The 19,105-nt window shown below is 53.3% G+C and overlaps 6 protein-coding genes across 6 annotated transcripts; 3 read left to right on the top strand and 3 right to left on the bottom strand.

Moving 5' to 3' along the window:
- Positions 1 to 84: 84 nt before the first annotated feature.
- Positions 85 to 2,190, bottom strand: A1O1_04489 (fimbrin; the record flags this gene model as incomplete). The annotated part of the gene is made up of 3 exons (XM_007725381.1): positions 85 to 125; positions 202 to 270; positions 342 to 2,190. The coding sequence occupies 3 exons, from the start codon at positions 2,188 to 2,190 to the stop codon at positions 85 to 87; spliced, it is 1,959 nt and encodes a 652-aa protein (XP_007723571.1).
- A 956-nt stretch (positions 2,191 to 3,146) lies between these two features.
- On the top strand, positions 3,147 to 6,008 carry A1O1_04488 (uncharacterized protein; the record flags this gene model as incomplete). The annotated part of the gene is made up of 1 exon (XM_007725380.1): positions 3,147 to 6,008. The coding sequence occupies one exon, from the start codon at positions 3,147 to 3,149 to the stop codon at positions 6,006 to 6,008; it is 2,862 nt and encodes a 953-aa protein (XP_007723570.1).
- Positions 6,009 to 6,660: 652 nt separating this feature from the next.
- A1O1_04487 (uncharacterized protein) lies at positions 6,661 to 7,960 on the bottom strand (the record flags this gene model as incomplete). Its single annotated transcript, XM_007725379.1, has 3 exons — positions 6,661 to 7,713; positions 7,764 to 7,867; positions 7,918 to 7,960. 3 exons carry the CDS (start codon positions 7,958 to 7,960, stop codon positions 6,661 to 6,663), a joined length of 1,200 nt encoding a protein of 399 aa, XP_007723569.1.
- A 788-nt stretch (positions 7,961 to 8,748) lies between these two features.
- On the top strand, positions 8,749 to 10,656 carry A1O1_04486 (mitochondrial Rho GTPase 1; the record flags this gene model as incomplete). Its single annotated transcript, XM_007725378.1, has 1 exon — positions 8,749 to 10,656. The coding sequence occupies one exon, from the start codon at positions 8,749 to 8,751 to the stop codon at positions 10,654 to 10,656; it is 1,908 nt and encodes a 635-aa protein (XP_007723568.1).
- Positions 10,657 to 11,116: 460 nt separating this feature from the next.
- A1O1_04485 (NADH-ubiquinone oxidoreductase 30.4 kDa subunit, mitochondrial) lies at positions 11,117 to 12,061 on the bottom strand (the record flags this gene model as incomplete). Its single annotated transcript, XM_007725377.1, has 2 exons — positions 11,117 to 11,817; positions 11,869 to 12,061. The coding sequence occupies 2 exons, from the start codon at positions 12,059 to 12,061 to the stop codon at positions 11,117 to 11,119; spliced, it is 894 nt and encodes a 297-aa protein (XP_007723567.1).
- A 497-nt stretch (positions 12,062 to 12,558) lies between these two features.
- Positions 12,559 to 18,093, top strand: A1O1_04484 (uncharacterized protein; the record flags this gene model as incomplete). Its single annotated transcript, XM_007725376.1, has 4 exons — positions 12,559 to 12,605; positions 12,667 to 12,733; positions 12,841 to 14,998; positions 15,605 to 18,093. 4 exons carry the CDS (start codon positions 12,559 to 12,561, stop codon positions 18,091 to 18,093), a joined length of 4,761 nt encoding a protein of 1,586 aa, XP_007723566.1.
- Between the last annotated feature and the right edge of the window lie 1,012 nt (positions 18,094 to 19,105).

Raw genomic sequence — 19,105 nt, 5'->3', positions numbered from 1 at the left:
CGATCCTGCTATGACAATGAATGGTTCTAACCGGCGTGGACCATCCACTTGGGCTTGAACTTGCGGCCTTGCCGGACAAAGGACTTAGTGCACGCCCATCTTTTCCGCGGTTCGCATGAGCGCACCTAGCATGACGTTAGCATTTATAGTTGGAAAGATGGCTGAAGATGAACGGGATTGTAGGCCAGGGTCGGTGCTTACCAACAAAAGTGGTCACCAATCGGGCGCGGCCTTGCACGATATCATCAGGGAGCAAGTAGATAGTCGAGCCTGTTGCATCGGTTAGCGTCTGATTCAACAATCGCCAAAGGTAGGTAGAGGCAAATGGGGAGTAAACATACCCATCTTTCTGGCAATGCTGATGGACAACTTGGCATTGGCATAAGCGTCGTCGGGCGTCTTTCCAGGCGTCACCAGGTCGTAGTCAACGTAACCGCTCTTCATGCCATTCAGCACATCCAGCAGGAAAATGCCACTGGTAATGGCCGGATCCCGGAACGACCTGACCGACGAGTTCTTGCCGCCCTTCCGTGACATGTCATTGGCCCATTTGATCATGTCGGAGTCGGACAACTCGCGTTTGCCCATACGTTGGGCAAGACCGGACAGGGTGCTGACGATATCCCGCCGCATGAGCTGCCACACCAAGGCCAAGGTCAACGTTCGTGAGCCGTCTGTGATGTCGGCACCCTGGATGCCCACGAGAGAGAAGTGAAATTGTTTGCCCAGTTCGACGGCATAGTTTGTGTTCTCCACCATCTTGAAGCGAGACATTTCGCCCCCGTGAGCTGGAGGTTTGTTGACATGGCGGAGGTTGACGCTGCCGGGGATGACTTTGTCGTAGGCTTGGAGGAGGGCGGTGCCGTCGCGCAGATCGTCGAAGAAAGAATGCACCGGAGGTTGCACGTCCAAGCTGTTCAGCCAGAGGGTGAAGACTCGGGCTTCCCGCTCGCCCTCGGCGTCAAAGTCTTCGATCTCGGGCTTTTCTTCTTCCGTCAAGGGATCCAGGCCGGGGTGGGTGTTGAACAGGTTGGCGACAAATGCGAGATTGAGCTTGGGGTTTCCAGCTACGAGAGCAGTCGGAGTCAGGAACTTCCGGCAGTCAATCTTCTCGGCATTCTGCAGAACCTGTTCAGCACGTTGTAGAAGGTCTCTTGTCTGCAAAGGAGCTCTGGAGCACACGTCGGGTTTCAGCTGGTTGAGTAGAACAGTATAGTTTTCGCCGTCCTTGACATCCCCGGAGAAGTTGGTCACTCTTCTCTGCCAGCCGGCGTTTTTGAGATGATAGTTGAACCATCGGAGCAGAATTTGCTCGGGCGGCAGGCGCAGGAATTGCTCCAAAGTCTCGTCCTCCTCCAGCAGTCGGTACAGTTCCGGGTGTAGCTTGATGTCAATCTTACCCAGCAGACCCCGACGGATGATCTGCCAGATCAAACCCAGGATCAAATGCTCACGGACTTCAATGATATCCCCGGCACCAATGTTCACCACGGAGCAGCCGATACCTTTCGCCGACTCGATCACGATGTTGTTGTTCTCGGTCATGTGGAAGGCGTTGAGGGTCTTGATTTTTCCGCCTTGCCTGTTCAACACTCGCTCGTCGATTGTGTCCGGCACGCTGTCGTTGATGAGCTTGGCCAGTACCAGCCCATCCTTGCAGTGGTCGAACATCTCGAAAGTATCGGTTGGGAAGGGGAGGAGGTGACCAATGTCCGGATCGCCGGCAAGGACCGCGTTGATATGAGTGGTAAAGGCGGTACGCTCTTCTTCGTTGATGGTGTGTCTGACGTTCGTCGAGGAGCCTTGCACCTGAATCCTTCCTCCATGATTGCCGCCCAAACTGGGCTTCGAGGTCTGACCCGGCGACGACAAACCATTGCCTGCAGCTGATCTCTGAGGGCCTGTCGAGATGCGCTGTTGTTCCGGAGATGACTGACGAACTTTGGCGATCAGGTCGACATAGTCTTCCAGCTCTACTCGTCTGGAGCTGTCCAGGTCCACCTCTTTGAGCGCCTGTCTGACCACATCGTAAGACTGTCTTTCGGACTGCTGAGTGGCTTTGATGACGGTCGCCTCGTCCAAGTAGCCCTTGTCATCCACGTCGAGTTTGCGGAAAGCATCTTGAAGCTGGAAGATCTCGCTCTGGGGGAACTGGGGATATTTGCGCTGGAGTTTGAGAATGCCAGCCATTTCGAAGGGAGGGGGCGGGGGAGGCTCCCGTACAGGATGATTATAGGGTACGGCCGGATGATGGGTAAAGCGTAGACGCAGTTTGAAAGAGTCCAACAGATGAGACGGTCGAGAGCAAGTAAGGCTGCAGTGTAATATAAGTAGAATGCAGTGTGGTTGTGGTTATTGTGGTGCCTGTTGGACAGTTCACGAGCACAAGCAACAAGCAACAAGGCGGGTCGATGGGCACAAGGCAAAAGGCCATAGAAGGTGATGGTCAACAGTGAGGTAGGTGCCTTAGGTACCACACAGTGGCACAGTATTACTAGTAGTATGGGGAGCATTCCAAGCCTAAAGCCGCGTCCTTGGTTAGGCCCCTAAGCCTCGTATAATATTATTAGGTGCCAGCGAGCCCAGGTACAGAATCCGCAGCTGCGGGAACTTACCTGCGCTGCGCCTCGCGACACACTGGAGCCCATTCATCCCACTATACCTTAGCACACTGCAGTTAGGTGCCTGTACCTACTGGCAGTCGAGTAATAAGCTCACGTCATAGGTATTTTCTTGCTGCAGCGCGATTACGTACTACCCCCACTAGTACTTTTTAGCTGCAGGGCAGAAGTTCAGGCTACACACGTGACTATGGCTTGACATAGTGGCTGGAGATGTGGCTGTGGCACAACCGCGTTCCGGCTTCATCCCTGCTCTGACCACATACCTGATTTACTCCCTACTACCACTCGCTATTACTACCACGACGCTGTAATCAAGAGCCGTGGTGTGTTCTTCATTCCCCCATATCGTCCTGTTCTCTGTACTCCATCCTACACTCGTGTGGTAATTCCTTTGTGGCCCCTCTGTTCCGGTAGGACTGCTCTCTTTAGAGCCTCAACCAGACCCGTTCTAGGGACAACAGCCTGGTACATGCCATCATATTGGAGCGCTTTCCGGCCCTCGTCAGGGCCGTCCGCAAGGGCATGGCTGAAGCCTCTCGATCGTCTTTCCTAGGTTCGATCTCGGCATGGAGTAGAAGCAGCACTCCGCCTCCCAAGTCTCCTCTCCAGAAACCCAAAGAGGACGGGCCGGCCCTGAAGCAATCGACCGGCCTCGATCACACCATCAGCCTCAGACCTTCCCCAAGTCTCCGCAGGTACCCTAAAGATTGTCCTCCCCTCAAGACTAAATGGTTCTACGCTGTGGATGTGCCAAAGCGGAAGCCCTTCGCTTCTGAGGCGACAGTGGAAGAAAAGACTAAGCCGCCCCCGGTTCCTAAGAAATTGGTGCCCTTCTCCTCCAGAGACTCCCAGGCCATCGAAAAAGCCTTCCAGTCTCTTGATAAGGAAGACTGGAGTCAACATGACAACCCAGAACCCACCTCTACCAAGGTGCCTGTTAACGAAGACTTCTTGTACGACGTCCACATTGAGAAACGTGAGTTAGAGCCCGCATATTGGTTGGGTCCCGTCTATGAAGTCCGCAGAGGCAGCTGGTTCTATGCGGAGAGCTCGACCCTGAAACCTTGCGATGAGAATCTTGCCAATCAACTCGAGGAGGGCTATCTAAAGGTAGCGCCATGGAGAAGATTGGGCATCTCGTCCTCACGTTCGAGTTCGCGACCCAGGAGTCGACCAACCTCCGCAGTCATCGACGGCCCGACAGGACCAACAGTCAGCAATGCTCCTTCTACGCAAGACGATACCCATGCGGCTGGGCCAAACACCTACCGACTCTTTGGGACGCATATGAACACGACGGTGACCTATCAGGATGCAACTGTTGCCTATCTTACCACCGATGATCTATTCTCGCGTGTGAGCAGCACGGTATATGGCAGATTCGTTGGTTATGGAGGCACCAAAGTCGTACGAGGCTGGTCCGATGCTAAGGCTGCAGACACCAAGGCCGGATCCAAGGCGGTCGAAATCAACGACGCCAAGGAAAAGCGAAAGTCTACCAACTTGAATTTCTCGGCCGAAGCTACACCAGACGCTGCAGAAGCTAGTGACGAGTCGATGTCATCTGAGCAAGATGTCAGCAAGCCCCGCCGATCAGCCTTGGAACGGCAGCTCTCGTCCTTGGCAGGCATGCCGGATGTTCAGGACTCACAGAACCTAGCCGAAGAGGAGGCGCGGGAGGAAGAGGAGCGGGAAATGGAAGACGCGAGAGAAAGGGATGGCGACGACCAGGCGAGGCAGATTGACCACTTGGTCCTGGTCACTCACGGCATTGGTCAACGACTTGGACTCCGACTCGATAGTATCAACTTCATCCACGACGTCAACACAATGCGCAAGACCATGAAGGCTGTCTATGGATCTGCTCCCGACCTCCAAGCTCTGAGCGGTGACCCCAAGAACTGCAAGATCCAAGTCCTTCCCATTTGTTGGCGGCACCTGTTGGACTTTCCGAAACAGAGCCTCAAGCAAAACCGCAAGGAATTCGATCTCGGAGATGCCGACGCAGGGTTTGACGATGAGTATCCGTCCTTGCAAGACATCACTGTCGAAGGGGTGCCTGCCGTACGCAACCTGATCACGGATCTGGCCATGGACGTCCTCCTGTATCAAAGCGCATACCGAGAACATATTGCCTCCATTGTTCAAAGAGAGGCAAATCGTGTCCACCAGCTTTTCAAGGAGAGAACCGGCTTCTCTGGGAAGGTCAGTTTCTGTGGTCATTCCCTCGGCAGTGCCATCCTGTTCGATCTCCTCTGCCGACAGGAGGAGACTGTCAAGACTGGACCTCGTCGCATATCTAACAGAGCATCTCGAGAACATGGCGCCGACCATACAGATCTGCATTTGAACTTTGACGTTGAGAGCTTCTTCTGTCTCGGCTCGCCAATCGCTCTTTTCCAAATGTTGAAGGGGCGGACCATTGCTGGTCGACAGATGCTGGGTACAAATGCATTTGGAGCGTCCGCTGTTCCCACTTCTCCATTTGACCCGGATCCAATGGGCAGGGACCCCTTCGATAGCTCTCTGAAACCCGGGTCAGGTGCAAGCTCCAACAGTCTGATTCCAATCACGGTGTCCTCGCCAAAGTGTAATGAACTTTTCAATATTTTCCATCCCACCGACCCAATTGCTTATCGGATGGAACCACTGATCTCCCCAGCCATGGCGCAGCTCAAATCACAACCTCTTCCATACACCAAGAAAGGCCTCTTTGCCGCCCCTGGCATTGGTAATATGACTGCCAGGGTCGGCCAGCAGGTCATGTCGAGCTGGTACAATCTGACCTCAGGCGTGGCGTCCACTCTGATCAACAGAAGCCTGGGCATTACAGGCGAAGAGCAAGCGCTAGCGCAAGACAAAGCGAAAGCAGCGAGCAACAGTGGTGGTGGCAACAGCGCGACAGGTGGCCATCCGCCCAATCAGCCACATGTTCCAAACAACATGCCCATAGCTGATTCAAAACGACAACAAGATCTGGCGGATGCTGCCAAATCTGCGCCGGCCACCGAGCAAGCGCCCACGCTGATCGATTCCGAGATCGAGACACTCTTTGCCGGCTTTCAGAAGCGCCGACGCTCGCGTGCCTCGAATGCGGATACCTCCGAAGATGACGCCGCCTCGACGTCTGCCGAGTATCAACTGTCCCTGGAACGCGCGAGGAGACTGAAGCGCGAAGAAGCCAAAGTGCGGGCCCTGAACAGCAACGGCCGCGTCGACTATCATATCCAGGAAGGAATGTTTGACGTTTCCCTTCTGGCCAGCATTGCCAGTCACTTGAGTTATTGGAGTGATGAGGACGTGAATCATTTCATGATTGGACAAATGTTGAAGTCCCGTGGCCGAGAGAAGAATAGAGATAAAGAGCGCGGGGCTTCATGGTGATACGAATATGAACTAGACACTATGCTGAGATTTGTCGAGACCTTGAGAACCGATTGTCAAGATGTGGACAACAGACGGTTGATGGTGAGGTGGCAAGACTAGCATTGGAAAGGAGATGCAGGTGGGAGCATCAGCTTGATTTGGACTGTGGTACGATCCCAGCCAACATTTCCTATAGAACGACGTGTATGAAATCCCTCTCTTATTCAAAAGCGCAATCACATTTCCTAGATCTCATTGACTAACGCTCCTGTTGAAAAGAGGAGTAAAAGGCGGAGAGAAACAGGGGTCAGGATCAAGTAGATCGCGCAAGTTGTTGATGAATATATTCATATCCCTGTACCCAGACCTGCATTCGGTCAAGAAGCCACCGACGTCTTGCCGCTCAATTGTCAGTTGTCAGTTGTTCAATCTGTCCAAACGTCGACAGGGTGTCACGGTACGCTCCGTACAGGGAATATTGAGGGCTGAACATCATTCGCATTTTTGTCTCGCAATCCGGAAGAATACAGAATCCATTGCCCAAGCCAAAAGATACCCGATCCAAAAATGCTGAAGCTTCACTTGTGGAACTCCGTCGCTAGATGGGCCGGGCAGTACTGAACAGAGGAGGGTATATACCAGATAACAAACCATTTTCCACCGCAGGACTTCACGTCGCCGTCTCCACATAATTCGAAGGAAAGATGCCGATTCGACCGTCTTCTGTTCGACCAGTCCACCAGTCCGCCTTGTTCTCCGTCCGCTTGAGAATCGTGATGATGTCGCCTTTCTTGAATCCAAGGTCGCCTTCTTGGTCTGGGTCAAAAGTGAACAGTGCCAGAGCTTGGTCCGGTCGAAGGGATCCCGTGCGCTGCTTGAACACTGGCTTGGGCGCTGTCGGCCTGGTTGGTTTACTGTCCGAGTAACTGTATTCGTGCTGCAGTGTACTGGACCTGCTTCGGCCTGAGTAGCTGTTGAAGGAATCATGGTTTCGTGCAGGCGGACGGTCGTAGACGTCGTCTTGCCACGTGTTGGTGCGGCGAGGGTTATCATGGTACTCGTAGTTGTCATCTCGGGATCCCAAAGTCGACGAGCGGTTTCTGCGCGCGCTGGCCCCGTAGGCTTCTCCGGTTCTTCCCTCCCAGACGAGATCATCATGCTGGTCGTCGTAGATGGGCACGTCGTTGTACATGCCGTCATTGAATGCAGCGCCTGAGAATACTCGCGTGTTCAGTATCCTCATCAATGGATCCGCCGCTGGAGGAGGCCTGATGGCCCCTTCCAGAAGTTGCTGAGCAGTCACCCGACCATTGTACATTTTCTCGTTGGCATCTCTTCTCTCGACCAACACACTGCCTTCCAAGCTGACTCCTGCGAACAATCCTTTGGTTTTGCTGTAGGCGAAGATGCCGGCCACGCCCTTCGTACTGGCTGCGCCTGCGGCCTCGGCATTGCGGCCAACTGGACCGGCTGCAATGCTGACGTTGCCGCCCAGTGTAACTTGCGCCGATTGGGAGAATGATCGGACCGCATTGTAGTCGTTCAGGATGAAGACGAAGTCGGTCAATTCGAAACCTATTTGACCTCCGAACCCTCCTCCTGCTGTTGCTATCGCGGAGGGAGCGGACCACGTCCCATCTGCTAATCGTGCGACCACGATGCCAGAGCCGAAGCGACCAGAGCCGAGGAAACCTGCTTTCAACACTGTGAGAACGGCCAGGCCCTAAGAGAATGTTAGCCTCGCGCGGTAAGCTGCAGCCATGGAGGTCCGACCTTCGCATTGGCAAGAATCTGAGGCGGGATGATCTTGTCGGGACCAAAGCTTTGTCTCGGGTCAACAAACGATGCGAGAATCTTGCCTGCCTTCTTGCACTCGCCTGCGCAGCGTCAGCTCCTGAACTCTTGGTGTGAATATGGTGCGACTCACTCCGCATAGACGAGGGCAGTGGGCTGTTGATTCCGAACGGCATCTTGTTCGGCAAGCCTTGATTTTTACCGCGCTACTAGTATCATTCAATCAACCGCTTTGCAGAGTCGGGCCTCAATTGCGCTCATGCGACGATGTCGTAAGTGTGGTGTGGGCGGAATCGGAAGTAGACGGCCTGATGACAAGTATTGGTGGGGGAGTTGTCGGACTCGGAGGCTGGGGAATTGCGGGCTACAGTGCAGTGGTGTGTGTCAATTGCTCTAGTCTGTACATAAGGATGCGGCGATGGAGAGAAGCAGGTACAGAGTAGAATTGAAGAATATATTCAGGCAGCAGAGTAGAAGATGAAGAGGAAGACGAGCTTACGGACTGTACAAAAGCGTATTTCTACGGGCTTCTTGCCTTGCTACTACGACATCATACTAGTAGTAGTACAAGCCACTGAGCAGTCGCCAGTTCTGTGATATCGTGACTCTTCTGGCTATTGCGGCCCGGAAGGCGGGATCCTCAGGTCTTGGCTGTGCACGCGGCGACCTAGAGCCTTCGACGTCAACGAGGCGCAGGCGCATGCATTCTTTCTATTCTGTGTTCTCCAGGCATTCTCCATCCAGTCGGACTCCCTCACAACTCATTACTAGGTACCTACTGCTGGCTCCACAGGCTCCAAACAACGTTCCCCAGCGAACTCATGCAGCTTCCATACTGCTCTATAAGGCATTGATGCTATACTGCGCAGTCAAAGACCTGCGAAGCTACCACTAACGCGTGTATGGCCATGCGAATACGCGCCTCACCGCAGTCACCATCTTCTCAGTTTACCAACACACCTCAATGGCCACGGTCAGAATATGCGTCTGCGGTGACGAGGGCTGTGGTAAGTCCAGTCTTATCACGTCTTTGGTGAAAGATACCTTCGTCAGCAGCAGGATCCAAGCAGTCCTTCCCCAGATCACCATTCCGCCGACCTTAGGGACCCCGGAAAATGTGACGACCACCATCGTGGATACCTCTGCCCTCCCACAAGACCGTGCGAATCTAGCCCGGGAATTGAGAAAATGCAATGTGATTCTCTTGGTCTATTCCGACCACTACAGCTATGAAAGAGTTGCCTTGTTTTGGTTGCCATACTTCCGTTCCCTCGGCGTCAATCTGCCTGTCATATTATGTGCCAATAAATCCGATCTGGTAACCAGCAGTACCCCGGCTCAGATCATGGAAGAAGAGATGTTACCGGTCATGTCAGAGTTCAAGGAGATCGATTCTTGTATTCGCACCAGTGCTCGCAATCATTACAATGTCAATGAAGCCTTTTTCCTCTGTCAGAAGGCTGTTACCCATCCAATCGCACCCTTGTTTGATGCCAAAGAGTCCGCCCTCAAACCCGCGGCTGTAGCTGCTTTGCTGCGCATATTCTATCTGAGCGACAAGGACAAGGATGGCCTGTTGAGTGACAAGGAGATGGAGGAGTTTCAGATCAAGTGCTTTGACAAAGGGCTGAGTCCAGTGGATTTGCAGCATATCAAAGAGACCATTCAGAGCCAGATACCTGGGGCAGCTTCGGACCGCGGCATTACTGCGCAAGGCTTCCTTCTGCTGAACAAGCTCTACGCTGAGAAGGGTCGCCATGAGACGATATGGGTCATTCTCCGCACATTCCAATACACAGACAGCTTGTCCCTACAGGAATCATTCCTCCACCCGAGGTTCGAAGTCCCAGAATATGCATCGGCTGAACTCTCTCCTGCCGGCTATCGGTTTCTTGTTGACCTCTTCCTGACGTCTGATCGCGATAATGACGGCGGTCTAAAGGACGAGGAACTCGCCTCTCTCTTTGCCCCGACACCCGGAATCCCCCAGCTTTGGATCGACAACAATTTCCCTTCCTGCACTGTCCGAAACGACGCCGGGCATGTCACACTGCAAGGCTGGCTGGCCCAGTGGTCGATGACAACCTTCACGTCGCCCAAGACTACTCTAGAATATCTGGCGTATCTGGGGTTTGAATCTCCCGACCGGTCAGATCCCGGCACCACCGCCGCCCTCAAGTTGACGAAACCGCGCAAACGCCGGCGACGGCCAGGACGTGTTGGTCGGAATGTCATTCTTGCTCACGTCCTCGGCGCTCCACATTCAGGCAAGTCAGCTTTGCTCGATGCGTTTCTGGCCCGTCCTTTCAACAATTTATATCTGCCGACAATCCAACCTCGAGTGGCTGTCAATACCGTGGAACTGCCCGGGGGCAGGCAGTGCTACTTGATATTGAAAGAATTAGGCGAGTCGGAGGCTGCGGTACTGGAGAACAAGAGCAAACTGCTGGATCAATGCGACGTCATCGTCTATACCTACGACTCGTCGGACCCAGACTCCTTCGCGTACATCCCCAATATTCGAAAGACTTATCCACATCTCGAAGATTTACCTGCGTTGTACGTTGGTCTGAAGGCGGATCTCGACCGGACCACACAAAGGGCAGAGCATCAACCTGACGAATATGTTGCCCACATCCAACGGATGCCCCAGGGGCCCCCTATTTCCACGAGCGTAACCTGGCCTTCAATCCAGGAGCTTTTTGTGGCTATCTCAGAAGCAGGACTGGAGCCCGTCACAGCATATCCCCGACCGCTTGAAGCAGACGACAACGGACAGCTCATGCGATATGGCCTGGTGTTAGGCGCGGTAGTCTGCGCTGCCGCCGCAGCTGTGGTCATATGGAAAAGGTCAGCCACTCCAGCTGGATGATTCTACAACCCATGATCCGAACAAGTAGGCACGGACGAGTTGTGCGTGGTTGTTGCCGCTTCACTCCGGCATAGTAGACCTCTACCGGCTCCATACCGCAGCTCGAATTCTCTCCCTACTGTAGCTCCGCGCTAGACATGTACCATAGACCAGAGGATATGGACTTGTGTACTTCAACGACAAGAGAGATGACTGCACGTTCGAGGTGTTTATATGTGCAAGAAGCGTATTGTGGTCTGATTCCATGACTCTAGATCTTGTCGTCACTGAAGCCCTGATCAAAGGCAATAGGATGTCCCGGTACAAGAGTAGACAAGTAGCAGAACGAGCCTTATTGTATCCATCGACGTTGTCTGGTTCATCATATCTACAATATAATAATCAGTCGCAATGATACCACTTCCTTGACATCGCTGTCATGTGCAAGCCTCGGCCTTTGAAAGAGGAAACCTCGACGACCCTACTTCTTCTCTTCCTTCTTCTCTTCCGGCTTCGGCGTCGGCAATTTAAACTGTTCCGGCTTTCGATCCATACCCGTTCCGACTTGTTCCCAAGCGCTTGAAGCACCCTCGAAATTTCGGTAGGCCTGCGTCATCTCGAGTGGTTCGACCACAATCCGTTTCTTCTCCTCGTCATATCGAATCTCCGTGTAGCCAGTCAAGGGGAAATCCTTGCGCAATGGGTGTCCATCAAATCCATAGTCCGTCATGATCCGTCGCAAATCAGGGTGGCCTGTGAAGAAGACGCCGAAAAGGTCGTATACCTCTCGCTCATACCAATTGGCTCCATCGTAGAGAGGGGTAATTGATGGCACAGGAGTCGCTTCGTCTGCATACGTCTTAACCCTTATTCTCGAGTTGTGCCGTACACTGAGGAGGTTGTAAACGACTTCGAATCGATAGTTCTTGGTAGGGAAGTCAACGGCCGTGATGTCCGCAACCATCGTGTATTCGGCCGCGGTGTGATATTTCAAGAAGGTGAAGACCGGGATGACACCGCCGGGAGTGATGTAAATGCACAATTCGTCCTTCCAGACCGAGAATTGCTGGATGTATTTCGGGAGGCAGGACATGAGGTACTGGCCATATTCGTGGAGAGGGAGAGCTTTGTCGGCATATTTGTCGGTATCGTTGACAATCGGCGCGGAGAGCTTGCCTGCGGCTGTCTGAGGGTTAGTCTCTCCCATTACCACTCGTCAATACTTTGACTCACGCAATCGAGGTGTCTTTCGCAGCTCGGAGAGCAAATCCGGAGGTGGTTTTCTGAGTTCCTGCGCATCCTCCTTCTCGGCAGCCCGTCTAGCAGAGGAGGAGAATGCGGCGCGCTGAGCGCATCTCGCCGGCTGACGAGCTGCACCGAGAGAGCGCTTGGTGGCTAGGCGCAGCATTGTGTTTGTAGCCGACATTGTCAGCGGCCTATGTATGAATCGCACAGGCTCCGACTCTTACTCTGTAGAGAGCGTCTCTCATCAAGTGAAGGTGATCCAAGGTGTAGTTGAATGCGGTTACCTCTACGCTGGAGCATGTCGCCGGTTGAGCTCAAACCCGCCAAGCCTGCCGAACTGCGACTAAACCCAATCGGGCTCTTAGGCAGCGGCGGCGCAGGTCGCGGGCATCTGGCGCTTTCGATTTATATCCCGTCTGGACACCAGCAACCTTTTGCCTCATCTTCCATACAACTTTCTACATTCTTGCCATCCATCTCCCACGCGCTACCATCCAGTACCTTAATCACCCCATCGCGCCCTTTTGCGCCTGATATCACTTGTATATATCCCGGCGCTCTAATCATAATACCTCAGACCTGTCCACCAGTGCATGGAGGACTTTTCCACCCTGCAACGAGAGGTGAAGGAGTTGAAGTGGTGGAACAAATCATAGCGAGCCTATCACATCCACAGACATGAACAGATCGCAGGATACAGTCATCGACGATGACGAGGAAACTTGGTATGTGGTTAATACATCTGCCTCGCGGCTGTTGCATAGATGGTGTGCTAACTCTTTCTAGCCCATTATGTATCGAAGAGTTTGACCTTTCGGACAAGAACTTCAGACCCTGTCCTTGTGGCTATCAGGTATGTACATATTGCTGTCCAACTCCCTGTCGTAAATTCCCTAGCCATCCCCGGAGTCACTCAGCTGCGTCGCTCAACTTATGACGCCTTTACTAACCGTGAATTAGATCTGTCAATTCTGCTTCAACAGTCTCAAGAACACATACGAAAAGAGTACCTGTCCAAACTGTCGACGACCATACGATGAGAAGACAATACAATATAAAATACCCACTGCAGAAGAGTTCAAGCTCGATCAGTTGAACAAAAACAAGAAGCAGGCCGCGGCGAAACGAAAAGAGACAGAAAAGCGTGAAGTCGAGAACTCTTCCCGTCGAAACCTAGCTGGTGTGCGCGTCAAGCAACAGAACCTTGTCTATGTTATCGGCCTGATACCACAGATCAAGGACGAACAAGCTCTTCTCCAGACACTGCGGGGTCCGGACTACTTTGGTCAATATGGCGAAATCGAGAAAATCGTGGTCAGCAAGGCTAAACCGGGAGCGGCCAACCAAGGCATCGGAGTCTATGTCACGTATGCGCGCAAGGAAGATGCTGCACTTTGCATCAATACGGTTGACGGTTCACTCAACGGCGATCGCGTCTTGAGAGCGCAGTACGGCACTACAAAGTACTGCTCGGCCTATCTTCGAGGGGAAACGTGCAACAACAAGAACTGCAGTTTCTTGCACGAAACAGGCGAAGATGGACAGCATACCTCCTTGCAGAATGAGCCACATGGTCCACGAAGAGTGACCGCCATATCGCAACCAACTCAGGTATCTGCCCCGGCGCGACCCCTATCAGCGGCACAGAATCATGCGGCGACCCAACCGATGGCTCGGCAAGGTAGCAAAGACGACCATGACAGCAGAAAGAACAGTCATGACGGGTCCGCCTTGCCCTCGACTGCAAGTTGGGCCACTGCAAATGCAAGCATCGCAAGAACAAGACGTGCGAGCCAGGCAAACAGTCGAGCAACCCCAAGTCCCCAAATCGCTCATGCCTCGATGGCATCCAGTTCCCAGAAGGTGGACGAACCCAAGGCCAAGGAAATTGCTCCCCTGGCATCGACCACGCCCGCGTCCGCGCCCTCGCCCTCGTCTGCACCCAAGATTGCCACACCTAAATCATTCCCTTCATCATCGAAACGCCCGAGGACCACTGCGGAGCTTGCACAGCAGCAGTTTGACGAAGTTGTACGGAGGATCATGCCTAATTACCGATTCGTGTTCGATGAATCAGCTCTCACCCCCGAGATGCGAGCGGAAATTGAACACATGCCACGATTGATTGACCCGTACGGTGGTCTGAAACGCCTCGCCATGCGTGAACGAGCTGAAAAAGAACGAGCCAGGCTTGAGGCCGAGGCAAAAGCCAAACTCGAGGCACAGGCGACCTCTTCCGCAGAGGAGACACTCGACGAAGATCATATGGTTGCCGGCAGCCTTGCTCTTGGTGGCGAACCTGAAGACGATCCCAGAAGTTCGTCCGCTCGTGGAGCTATCGGTCGTCCATCGCAATCCGTGGCTGACCAACTCTCTTCGCTAAGTTTGGATTCCCGCAGCCTGACTCCTCAACAGCGGCAACAACTGGCCTTCCAGCAAGCATCTGGGATCGGTCAATCAACCACGCCAAACACCGCTTTCGAAATGTCAGACTTTGATCGACGAGGGCCACAGTACAGCCAAGCGCAGTTTGAACAGATCAACAGTCATCAGCGCCACGGGTCTCGGTATTTCAACACCGACGCGAAGTCTACCAGTACAGGCCGTTTTCAGGGTCAGGGTCAAGGTCAAGGCCAAGGCCAACAGCAGACGTTCTATTCCAGCGGTGTCCAAGGGCCTCCTCCCGGCTTGCCAACGGCAGGAACTCCTCCTGTCAGCGGCGGTGGTATGTTTGCTCATGGTCAGAACTTCACCAATCCCGGCTTTGGGACTTCCAAGGATGCGAACACCGAGATCTATGCAAGGAATCGAAGCGGGACGAATCAGGGTCATGACATGTCTAAGCGTGAGTTACTCCTTTCCTTGCAGAATAATCCCCTTGGTTCACCCTCACTATCGGCCCCTGCCCCTGGCGCTCTGAGCCCGCTTCACAGCCAGTTTCAAGGAACCTACCAAGATCCTGGGCTGGTCAAGCAGAAGAAAAAGGGGAAGAAGCACAGGCACGCTAACACTTCCTCTTCAGGAGGTGGTGTCGAGCATCTTGCAGACCCGAGCATCGTAACAGCAAGAGTACACCAGGGCGGCACGACAGGGCAGGGGCTCTTTGGGGGTAACCAAGGTGGGTACCAGAACTCGAACCTGATGTACGGTGGCGGCGGTGGCGGGTACAATCGATGGTGAAACGACGATTTTTTTTCTGGACGACGGCTGCCTCTTTCTATCTTTTTTCAACCTCGATGGATTCTTGTTAGGCGTTGGTCGGTGCCAAATTACCACTTCGGAACAGCGAGCAAGCATAAGTTAGTAGCTGAGATGGCGAAAGCTTCGGGGAGTCACGGCATGGGTCTCAACGGTTCTCTTCCCGGGCGAGTGAGGAAACATCACCCCAACTATTCTGTCGGCATCGGGCTTTTCTACTCCAAGCGATATCACGCGATCCATTTCACGGCTATGATTGATGTATGTTAGTACCCTTCTCCTGACCATACTACAAGTCAGGCAGATGAAAAAACGACTTCTTACTCAAGATTCAGGAGTTTGTTTCAAGACCAAATGTAAAACTTGTGCTGGATGGACCGCGCGATACGAAAAGCCTGGTTGCTTGTGCCCTTGCGTGTATTTCAAGAGCCGTCGTCGCGTACCCGCCGCCGTCGTCATGGTTCTGGGTGCCTTGCGTCTGCTTTTTGTCTTTCCAGTCGTTCTATATACTAACTTTGCTATACAGTGGACGACAAGAACTTTCCGCCGTTACCGTTGCGTGCAGAGTCACGCGATTCACCATTACATTCACGAGTGTCATCCTACCATAGTCTCCAAAGTGCGGGATATCGATCAACAACTCCTAGAATTCCACCTGGCTTTGAACTAACCCACGGTCATCCATTGCCGCCCTCGCGACAAGGAACGCCTGCTCGCACAGATCAGACTGTGCGACGCGATACGCCTAGTGGTTCTGCGACTGTGACTCCTGCAGTTCCGCTGGTTCCCTTGGGTCCACGCGCATCTACACCTAGGCTGAAACTATCAGAGACGCCAAAGGACGCCGACGAGGAGCCATCTGTTCTACTGAGGAAGCAACGGCTCGGATCAAGCGAAATCAGCCTTGGCTCGCCCAAGCTGCGAACAAGCCGATCAAAAGCTGAGTTAGACAAGAAGTTGGAGTTGGAAAAGGTTGAAGAAAAGCGGGAGAAGAAAGATGAGCCTCAGACTCCGGTAAAGAGTGGAGATGTCAAAGGCAAGGGAAAGGTTGTCGCGCAAAAGTCTGAGAAGATAGAGTTGCCAAAGGCTCCACCGGAACCGTTTGTTCCTGAGGACAACAAAGACAAACCTGCAACTCCCGTTCTGGATTCAGCAAGCGTTGCTACGCCCGGCACGTCAAGTTCACGCCCAGCGACTCCGGCTGCCACCACCCCATCTGAGGCGTCTAAAGTGTCCATGCCCAGACCTAGGACCTTGCGTTTAACCACTGGTACAACCACGAAACCGGCGGAATCGGTCCCAACTCCTGCTGCCGCAGAGAAGCCAAGCTTTTTACCTCCCATTTCAGCTGCGAAGAAAGGGTCTAGGAGACCTTCACTCTCGTCTGTACAACATAGCAGGCCGTCAACACCTGCAATTTCGGAACGACAGCACTCGCATGACGCCTCCCGTGCCTCCTCTCCTCCGCATAGTATCGTTGGCTCTGCGCCGGAACGGGTGAAGAGCAAAAACCAGCAGAAGAAAGACCGCAAGGAGAAAGCAAAACGATCGACTGAAGTGACTGACGCCGTTGTAGACACCCCACCGCCACCTGCGGTCGAAGAAGTTGCGCCTGTCATCGCTCGGCAGAAAAAGCAAAAGAAGAGAGTCGAAAGCAGTACAACAGCAAGCATGGATGACCCGACGAAGGGTCGAGAAAAGCCCGAAAAGTCAGGGTCGGCCACTGCAAAGCAAGACGCTGCAGCAGACGCTGCTGTGAGCACCAAGAACGCAGGAAAGGAAAAGGCTTTACCTTCTTCCAGCAACACAACGGGAGGGACGGCGATGGCTACTCCTACTCCTCCGCCCTCAACTCCAAAGGAAGAGCAGGCGACCAAGACTGAAGATAATGTGCGTGTACCCTACACACTACGTGATCTCTACAACGATGCTGGCAGGCTTGCTGGGAGCGTGGATGCTTCCAACGCTGTGCAGAAGCTGCTGCAGGAACATGTCTCACCAATGCCCAAGATCATCTCATCCATGATCCAGTCAGGAGATCTATCCAAGGACCACCCTTGGCTCAACCCGCCCAACTTCACTTCCGCGGCGTACAAACTCCCTTCAGACTCCAGGCGTGGCCAAGACTACCTTGATGGAAACGGATACAGCGCAAACGATGCCTTTGGCTATATCTACCTGCCGCTCAAGGAAAGACAGGCGCTTAAGGATGGCCACGCTGTCAGCGTTGCGGATGCAGGAGAGCGGAAAGATGATTTGCTCAAGAGATGCCTTGTAACCCCCAACGGCTGGGTTCTCAGACATCTGAGTGGGGACGAAAGTGAAAAGGTTCTCGAGCTGGAAGAACGCCGGCAGATGTATGTTGAAGAATTTGGCGACGTCGGTGCCATGGACGGGCTTGGTGTTCTCGAACCGGATGACTACACGAACTTGGGTGGCGGTATGGAACGACTGAGTCGCCATGGCGAGCGGCACGGAGTGATCTGGGTCATGGGTGATGCCGATCAGCTGGGTGAAGAAGATGACTTCGATACATTCGATGACGAAGACGATGAGCTTGCTGGTGACGTCGGCGTTAGTGACGACGAAGAGCCAATCTTGGACGACGAAGGTCTCATTGAGCCGGACGAGGATACGCTTGACCATCATCCGAGTGCCAGTAGCCCTGGTACTTGGGATCTCCCACCTCGCAGCTCAAACAAGCAGACCGCCGGACGCGCCACCTCTCTGCCTGCTCTGTCAACGCAGCCAAAGTCTCAGGCTCCAGCTCTGCCAGGTAAAGGTCGGCCAGAAACCCTTCCCCAGCCTCGAACCGGCGGGACCAACAACGCCACCGCAGCTCAGAATCCTAATGTGAACCTTCGTGCCATGGACGCAGACAGTCTACAGAAGCGCGTTACCGAGAAACAGAAGGAGCTTGAACAATCGCGTAAAGAGATGGAAAAGATCGAGAAATTGTGGAACAAAAAGTCCAAGGACATTGCACGATGGAGAGAAGGATTGGCGAAAGGCTAGAAACCGACACACTCATCGGGGTTCAAAAAGAAACCAACGACGGCCGGTCATCCCAGGAAATGGACCAACGACATCCTGTTTTTCCAACGGGGTCTCTTTCCTGCCGATCCTACAAGGCTCCGGACCTGGACCGTTCAATACACACGGGAGCAGTTGAAGGGCAGAGGCAAAGTGAGCTCCTAATATCGATCACTCTCAGAGTCTGGGTTGATTTGTATTGTACCTCTCAGACGGCCTCCGCTCGAGGGATCTATGGTTTCACGTCAACCAGAGACGGAGAATGGAAGCAGACATCACTTGGAAAAGGAGAAGTTCTTTTTTTTGTATCACTTGGAAGTTTCTTGCATGGCAGGATGGCGCATACTTGTTTTGTACCACTCTCATTGATTCGGCTTGGGCTTTGGGCTTTGGACTATCCTTAGAGATAGGGCTTCCCGTGGCCTTCGAAGCCGGGTTACTTACTTGCAAGCGCAGTCTGGAAGCCACAGTCAGGCAAGGCGGTTTGGTCAGGATCATGAATAGTAAACAAGCATTGGAATCAAACAATGACGTTCATTGCCTCTCTCTATCTCTCCCTCTGTGTGTCATCCAGGAGTAGAGTGGCATCTCGTTTCATCCATCCCCTAGCTCAATCCCGCCATGTTTGTGTGTGTGTGTGTGTGTGTGTGTGTGTGTGTGTGTGTCTGTGTGACCCCAGCAAAAATTCCGCCATGTCTTCCTTTCCAGCTTGGTTCCTCCAGTCCTCCATTCCTCCATGTCGTTGTTGTCGTTGTTACCAGCTCAATACTGCCATGTCTGTCTCTGTCCAGTTTGATTCCGCCATCTCTGCCTTTCCAGCTTGATTCCTCGTTTCCTCCATGTGGTTGTGGTTGTGGTTGTTGGCAGCTCAATTCCTCACATGTGTGTTTGTTTCCAGCTTGATTCTGCCATGTGTCTCTGAGTGTTGTGTGACTTTAGCAAAATTCCACTGTGTCTTTGTCTCCAGCTTGGTTCCTCGATTCCTCCATGTGGT

This window comes from Capronia coronata (assembly GCF_000585585.1).
Source record: "Capronia coronata CBS 617.96 chromosome Unknown acBCG-supercont1.3, whole genome shotgun sequence".
In the NCBI taxonomy this organism is placed as follows: Eukaryota; Fungi; Ascomycota; class Eurotiomycetes; order Chaetothyriales; family Herpotrichiellaceae; genus Capronia; species Capronia coronata.
The sequence above is the reverse complement of the archived record's forward strand: the minus strand, read 5'-3'. Positions and strand labels throughout refer to the sequence as shown.